The 8,237-nt window shown below is 42.6% G+C and overlaps 1 protein-coding gene across 1 annotated transcript in view; it reads right to left on the bottom strand.

The window, feature by feature from the left end:
• Positions 1–1,563: 1,563 nt before the first annotated feature.
• The window catches only part of si:dkey-178e17.1 (tricarboxylate transport protein B, mitochondrial), a 19,190-nt gene continuing 12,516 nt past the window's right edge, over positions 1,564–8,237 (bottom strand). The window contains exons 4-9 of the mRNA XM_031856198.1: positions 5,776–5,914; positions 5,292–5,376; positions 5,035–5,139; positions 3,460–3,575; positions 3,168–3,241; positions 1,564–3,069 (exon numbers count right to left, since the gene is read on the bottom strand). Of these exons, the coding sequence (XP_031712058.1) occupies positions 2,955–3,069; positions 3,168–3,241; positions 3,460–3,575; positions 5,035–5,139; positions 5,292–5,376; positions 5,776–5,914 (634 nt within the window). The 3' untranslated portion in view covers positions 1,564–2,954. The remainder of the gene's footprint in view (positions 3,070–3,167; positions 3,242–3,459; positions 3,576–5,034; positions 5,140–5,291; positions 5,377–5,775; positions 5,915–8,237) is intronic.

Raw genomic sequence — 8,237 nt, forward strand, 5'->3', positions numbered from 1 at the left:
ACCTCTAAGTATTTGCACATGTTGGGCAAAATAAAGAAGCGGAGCTTTAAAGCTGCTGCTCTCAGATCAACAGGGAGGCTTAACTTTTTCATCTCTGGAGTTTTGATGATCTGAAGGCCTGAGCTGTGTGGCTGATGTCTGTGAAGATGATGAGAGATTCTTCAGCAATTTTTGGCCCAATCCTCTCTCCAGCAGCAGAGAGGAGGAGGGAGTGATGATGTTAGGATGAAGGGAGGTGGGTAGATTCTTTGACCCATCTCATAAAGCCCTATTGTACAGATACAAAGCGAGAGAAGGCCTCTCTCATCACTGATCACTGTGTGTGTGTGTGTCTCAGCAGGAGGGGGCTTCACAGATGTGTTTGAGGCTCTGACAACAGCTCCACCTACTGTTTAAAGAAGAACTGTTTGGCATGCACACACCAGTGGTGGAAAGTAAATCAGCACTGTGCTTTCCAAAGGTATTGATGGTGTTTTTATACTTCTACTCTACATTTTGGAGGCACACACTGCACGTTGTACTCCACTACATTTACTTTAAAGCTTTAGTTACTTTGCAGATTCAGTTGTTAAATACAAAATAACATCAACAAACAAATTATGTATTATTATAGATTTAAGCACCCAGCAGTATGAAGTAATTCAAATTAGTCCCACCGTTACCAGCTGCAACATTAAAGTGATACTTACATTAAAGGTGCAACATACAGGATTCAGAGCGTTAATATAGCAGGGAATGACTGTTGTCTAAGATATAGTGACGCGTATCCCCCGCCCTCTGGTTCCCCCTCAGGCTAACACTGTTAGCTCTGTCAGCACTGTTGCCGTTGTTTGCACCGTCAGCGCCGTTAGCTGCGAGCCGCCGACTCAACAGTCATCATGGTGAGTCATTTTATACTGCCGAGATGCAATCAAAGCGCTCCCAATCTCGTGTTTAGCACATTTAACAGGTCAATAATCCAATATCACTCTGAAATGGACCATTTTGCATAATGAGCGCTTTTACTTTTGGTACTTAAAGTATATTTGATGCTAATACTTCTTTATTTTCACCTAAGAAAATTTGGAATGCTTTACTTTTACTTAAGTAGACGATAAGATACTTCTCCCACCACTGACTCACACACAGCACAGATTCCTCACTTCCTCATTGGGGACAAAACATCCACTACATGCTGTCCTCACTTCCCTTCTTCTGCAGAGAGCTTTGCATTCCTTCTCACAACAAACACTGGGGCACCGTGGATTTGACGTGTTTGTGTGTGTGTGTGAGCACGAGAAAGAGATGGATAGCTAGACTACATGAGCATCAGCCAAAACCGGAACAATGAGTCCCCTGTTCGATTCCTCCCCTACTTGCCCCCCATGGCTTCTCCCAACGTGATCTGCTGCAACCCAAAGAGCAGAACAGAGGAACCAGAGTGAGGGCAACAAGAAAACAGTCTGCATGCTCTCCAGTTTTCAGATGCTTGTTTTAATGAGTTTTAACCCCCCCTGTTTATTGTACAAGCTTCATCATAAAGAAAGCACACACACACACACACCCCCCCCCCCCCCCCCCCCCTTGGAATACATTGATCTGCTGTGACAATCACATTTTCTCTTGGCTATTTGGAACATTTTGTTTGGTCAAACGGAAAAAGATGAAAATAGAGAAACATAATACATCAGTATTTCGATACAATTATTGCAGTAATAGACACAGTTGTGACTGTTTTCATAAACATTTGTTTATGACCGGACCACAGAAATCTCAAATTGCAGTGGAGAACAGATTGGGGATATTTCTCAGCAAAAGGCACTTTTGAGAAGACCTTTACAGTAAAAGAAGCAGCGACAGGTTAAATATCATATCAATGAATTGTGGGAAGTTCCACCTGAGAGTGATTTACTAGGAAAAAAAAAAGTAAATAAATGTGTACAGTAGAAGAATATTTCTCTTCTTGGGAACTTTTTGTCAGGATATGACTGCTTCTATTAAGGGGTTAAAAAGAGATCTGAGGTTACTTGGTCTCTCTGACTTAAGTGTATTTGGGTCATTTAGACTCAGTGAAATACAGCAATTAAATATTTGACCTAACATCTTAAAAACACCTTTACACCCGACCCGATCACAGGAGAGACACAAAACTCGACACAAGTGGCACAAGTTGACTGAAAAGAATCCCTCAACCGTGTCCATATTTAACATTCAACAAATATATTTATTACGCATGTCACAGTACAAGTCATATATTCTCTTGTTAACATCATTAGGCTACTCTGAACACACGTTCATAATTCGGCACAGGAATGAAATATGTCAGTTTACAATAAAACTATAGACTATAGAATATGCTGGTAATCTACACTGTATAAAAATAATCGGTGTGTTATAAACGTAAAATCTTTCTATTAAAGGCTTAGTTATGGACGTTGCTGCAGTTCATGTGACTGTAAACTGCAACCAGTGGATCCTCTGGATTTAAAACCATATTAGGCACAAGAAAAAGCAGAGAGCAACACCAGCTAAATCGAGAAAAATCCAGTTTGACACGTGCATACTCACAGTAAACATCAGTAGAACAGCTGTTGGTGACTAGAAATGATGTTCTTCACTGACTGAGGGCTTTTTTAGAAAGCAGGTTTAAGAAAGTGAGCCACATAATTTCTGCAAAAATTTTGTTTTAAAGGAATCATGTTGGAGAGCCTAGATTCACATTTAGAAATGATGTATACATAGGGTGAAGCATCTTTTTGTCACAGTTATTTGGCTAACTTTATAATCCCACTTGTGAAATCGACTTGGTGGCAGCAAAGCTCTGCCTACACTCCAGCTGTCCAGATGTGCGCAACACTGGGCCTATTTTTAAGGTTTTTTTTTCTTCTCCACTGTCCCGAGCCGGTGAGCTCTTTCACTCCCTGGTTAGCAAACGATACTGATCCAATCCGATGGGAGGCAGGGAGTCCGGCAGCTCAGTCCGTCTTCCAGGCCACATTCAGGACCTTCACCACCTCCTCGTAGATGATGAAAACTATGGCCACGTCCAGACACACGCGGCCCAGCCGGGGAACCGTCCCTTTATAGAAACTACCGGTGGACACAAAGAGAAAGAGAGAGCATATGAAACATCAGTGTCCCTTGGTTTCTGGGGGGGGAGGACTGAAGCAAGGTGGAGTTGTACTCACGCTGCCAAGCCCTCGTGTCTCAGGATCTTTGAAGCACAGTCCAATGTGCCTTTATATTTATGTGCTTCCAGACCCTTCGGAATGAAAAGAAAGATAGAATAATCCTTTATTAGTCCCACACAGGATTACAGCAGCAAAGTGGACGGTGCAACAAGAGACATCAGTAAAAAACAAAACAAGAAAATAAAGAAATAGTCATTTCTAATCAATGTCAGCAGGAGGCACCAACTTGACGAGTTTAAATTACAACACCAGCAAGGTGCTTGATAATAGTGACCATATTACACTATACCTGCATCCTTGTCTTGACGACATCTAGAGGGGTGTTTCCAAAGACACTGGCTGCTCCGGCTACGGCTCCAAACGCTCCAGTCAACAGGGGATTCATGGCTTTGTTGGGGTCATCGCCTGGTGAGAGGACGTTACAGAGGAGTCAGTAGCAGTGAACAACAGCGTGTCCAGAGATGGGCAAAATTTCGATTACTTGTATTTGAAATATGTATTTCAATTACTTTTGAGTATTTTGTAATTTGTATTTGATAGGGCCAATAAAAATCAAATGTAATTTGTAACAAAATACTTTAGAGTGGAGTAATTTTGTATTTAAAATACTCAAAATACTTTCGCCACGAATCAAAAAACAGTTCATGAGTTCAGTCTTCAGATCTTCAAGTTCAACGATTGTCTGTCAAGGTAAATATTTTATCTGAGTGTGACAGATGTCAACTAGCTTGATGTGTAATTTATGTCTGGCTACATAGCCTATTGTATATACATGGTGATGTTTATAATATCAAGCTAGCGATCGATGCTAACATGCCAATGACGCTAGCATGCTGTCTAGGCTAGTGCATGGCCAGTGTTTAGCAAGTTAACTTATCAGTCGAGTAGCTAGCTATAGGAAGAGGGCGATTGGGAGCTTGTATGTTCATGATAACCTTATCAAGAGACGTCTGACCATCTAATCTTGCACTGTGTTACAAGTTATGCTGTATCTTCTCAATGTGAATGTCATAATGCCATATCAATTACTGGCAGATAATATAGTTCACAGTTAGGCAGGCTATGACAGTAGATGTCCATTTGTTAAAAAAAACATTAAATATCCAATATATTTTATTTAAAAGGCACATTATGAAAGTATTCTTAGTTTTATTATTTCATACATTCTACAGTTGGCCAGGTGGACAACATGTCTGTGACTGTTCTTTTTGTGGGCTTCACCAGAGCTTTGTGTACATTATATATAATTATATTATATTATTATTATATTATATAGCCCAAACCCGAATGCTCTGCTATACCAAATTGTGAGAAAACGGAAAATCCAGAAAAAAGTATTTCCTATATTTTAAATACAAAATACATGCATTGTATTTTGTTACATTTTCTGGCACCAGTATTTCTATTTTATTTTGATACATTTATTTGAGGGGTATTTTGTATTAAAATACATCTTGATGTATTTTTGCCCATCTCTGAGCGAGTCTAGCTTGTAAAACCCATAAACAATATTAATCTTTATAGTGTACCGTGTCCCAAGTCCACACGATGTACAAATACCCATGTTAGTCTACATTCTTTCATTTATGCAGCAGGACTTCTGCTTCCACAAGGGTTCATGAGAGTCAAAATGATATACTCTAAGAAATAACGGCGCTAACTAGAACCACGTGGGGTTCTTCGGCTTGCCCTTATAGGAGAACCCTTTGTGGTCCCCGGTAGAACCTTTTGTAAAGGTTCCACCTGGGACCCTTATATTCCAAGGGTTATCAACTAGAACCCACCCATGGGGTTCTACCGAGAACCCTTCTATACTACAGGGGTTTCATCTAAAACACATGCATGCAGCCTCATGCACACCGACCTTTGTACCAGTTCTTGAGAGAGGTCATCACATAGAACCGAATAGCTTGGTTGGAGCCTTGTTTGAGGACCGTGGCGGTGAGACCCTGATATGTCCCTCTTATTCCTGTTAAGACACGATAGGAAGGACATAAGAATACATTTAGGAGACAACATCATGTCTGGGCGTTACACTTTTGTTACTAACACTGTGTTTCCAGCTGCATTACCCTGTCTGACCAGTAGATGTCAGGTAAAGGACATGCAGCCCGTCTTTACCTTGTGCCTTGACGATCTCTCCGACTCCGTGGTAGAAGCCTTTGTATTTGGGGTTGGCTGAAGTCTGGTCATGAATGAATTTAACCTTGGGAGATTAAAAAAGGAACAGGGAGATCACTTAAAACAGGAAATGTTTGCTTTGCGATTACAAAGAAGGGAGACTCACTGAATACTGAAAACTGCACAAAAGTTTAGTCTGGCCTTCTTTCAAATGAAACAGTGACACAGTGTGCAGGGGACACGATGTCAAACAATTCCTCTGGGAATATGATAAGTCGAGAATGTTTCTGCTGCTAATCTCCTTTGTTCATGAGTTCATGAACAAAGGAGATTTGTTTTGAGTCCATGAAAAGCAGCAGTATGCTTACTATACAAAAAAAAAATGACAGGTGTTTCAGGTACATTCGTCTTCGCTGGGCATTTAGTGACACTATAAAAAATAAATTAAATCAGAAATCTGACCACAGATCAGTTGGTAACATACCTTGACAGTTTCCATGGGACAGACCACCAAAACGGCCTCCAGGATCCCGGCTCCGAGCCCACACAGCAGGCCTCTGGTGCTATCCAGTCGACCGGACTCGTCCCTTGCATGGTTGCTGAGGAACTCAAACACCCCGAACCTGAGGAACAGAGAAAAGACATTATTGTAGATTCTTGTGTCAGTTAAAAGTGGATGACCTTTGTAATTACACAGTACATCTCTGACATTCTGCCTGCCTGACTCTTTATCACTGAAAGCTTTTGAAAATGAATCACTGAACTCCTGCTGCCGCCCCCCCCCTGAAGCCCTGAACCCTTGGGGACTAGGCTGACGTCACCTGGTAAATGTGTGTGTGAGGCAGCAAGGGCTTGAAATGGTATAAATCTGAATGGGACGGCACTTTGCTACGACATATCACGTTACCTTGACGACGAAAAAAAAAAAACTTACTGCTGCCTGATTTGAACATTTTCCAGGCTCTTACTTTACAGAGTAGACAAGAGGTAATAATGTCAAATTGTCAATTCCCCCGGGTGATTAATATTAATATATGTGTGTTTGCTATGTACCATCTTAAATCCCTACTGTTAATGTTTCCGTGTAGAATTAATATGCTAGGCTGAACACCAATGTGCTCTTTGTTTACTGCCACCGGTCTTCCCCTTTGACCCCGCGTTTCGACGTCACAGAGCTATGAATTGTGGGCGAATCCACTCGGGCAAAGTGTGAAGAAATCCAGACTTACTGCGAGTGTGCATGAAGAACTCAAACATGTCTGCGAGAGAGCTCTCGACAATCCGACAGCGGGACAGCACTAAACCCGTGGAGATCAGGACCGGGCCAACGTTTCCCCGCACTGCCAGTCGGGTGACAGCAAGTCTCAGTTTGTCAGAGCTCTTCACTCCTTTGAGGCCAACATATTAAACCATTCTGCAATCTGATCGATGTGGCTTTAAATCGGCCAAGATCATCTCACAGTTACCGTAAAGACGATCAAGTGAAAGGCAACAGTAAAACACATGAAATAACAACAAAGTGAAAATATTGCAGTCTAATATGATGAGATTCTCCCTCGTAAAAAACAAGGATTTTCAGACTGCTGGCAGTGCTTTTACTTTATTATCCTTCCTTCCTGCGTCCTCATTAAGGGTGCACCAATAAACCGTAGTGTCTCAGCAACCAACGAGTGACCAGCAACAGCTGCCATGGAAGCCAGCCCAGAGAGAGAGACAGAGAGACAGCGAGTGAGAGACAAAGAGAGAGGTGTGGTTTATGCATCTCTTCAATCAGAAAATGTTGTGCCAGTGAGTCCTTTACAAGAAAGGTTATTTATAGATGGAATTGAATTGCGCTGAAGGGAGGACGCTGCCCGGTACATTTAGCAAACAGGGGCGGGGGAGGACAGACACTCGGGTCTTGATGAATGCCTTGTTTTCCTCCCCGTCTCTTCTTCAGTCTGCCCCAACCATCTACCCGCCGTCCTCACGGCTCTAACGGGTTTGGTCTCTTCCGCTCGGCTCCTGTTTATTTAGTTGGTGTTTTTTTTTTAAAATCACTATCGTATCGTTTCTTCCTCCGCTCATTAAGTCTCTTCCTCTGCCTCGCTCCTCGCTCAGGTTTAGGTTTGAAATTCTCCGCACATTTACCTGGCTCCTGCTGTCGAGCGGTGAACAAACACATCAAAATAAATCCCCTTTTCCGTTCTCTCTCTTGATGCACGCCACTCGCCGACCATAAAACTGCTTTGGAGAGAATTCTTTTTTAAAAAGCGTTCCTCCCTGCAGCTTTCTTTAGACTTAGATGGCGGTGCACTTAATAACTAACCCTGTGAAACAACGGCTATTCGTTGAAAGCCGCTGGAGAGAAAAGTGCCGCTGTCAGGCCTGCCCCTGTGCCAATTTACTCTCTCTCTCCCTCTCCGAATTCTCTCTCCCAAACCCATTTGACAAGTGGACTGAACTTCTCCGCTCGGATGTGACATGTTTTGGCCGACATCCGCAGTTCGGAGATGAGTCATTCCCAATCTTCATTAGTGGGTCTTTCTACAAGGTCAGTCGAGCCGATGAGAAGAGGAGGTGAAGTATGGAGAGAGAAAAGAGTCAGCTGGATACTTAAGAAGAAGAGAAAGAAAGGAGGCTGGGCCGACGTGAGAGAGGGATGTCGACACGGATTAAGGGTCAAGAGGACCGAGAGGTCAAAAGCTCTCGTCCGTCCCTCTCATGCCTCCAGCAGGCTGTTTGGCACATGATGGTGCACAGGCAATCAGCTAATGGGATGAGGAGGCAGAGGAGCGATAGGGAGGGGGGGGGAGTAAGAAGAGAATGGATCGAACAAACGACTCAGGAGGGGGAGGCGGTGGTCAGCAGAAAATATTCTCTGTAAATCAAATCTAACGACTTTCAGTCTCTCCGTCATGTTTCATTTCTTTTATTTATCTTTTTTTTAATGCTTTGCTTTGTTTC

The sequence above is a fragment of the Anarrhichthys ocellatus genome, unplaced genomic scaffold (genome assembly GCF_004355925.1).
Source record: "Anarrhichthys ocellatus isolate YVR2014 unplaced genomic scaffold, GSC_Weel_1.0 scaffold17, whole genome shotgun sequence".
In the NCBI taxonomy this organism is placed as follows: Eukaryota; Metazoa; Chordata; class Actinopteri; order Perciformes; family Anarhichadidae; genus Anarrhichthys; species Anarrhichthys ocellatus.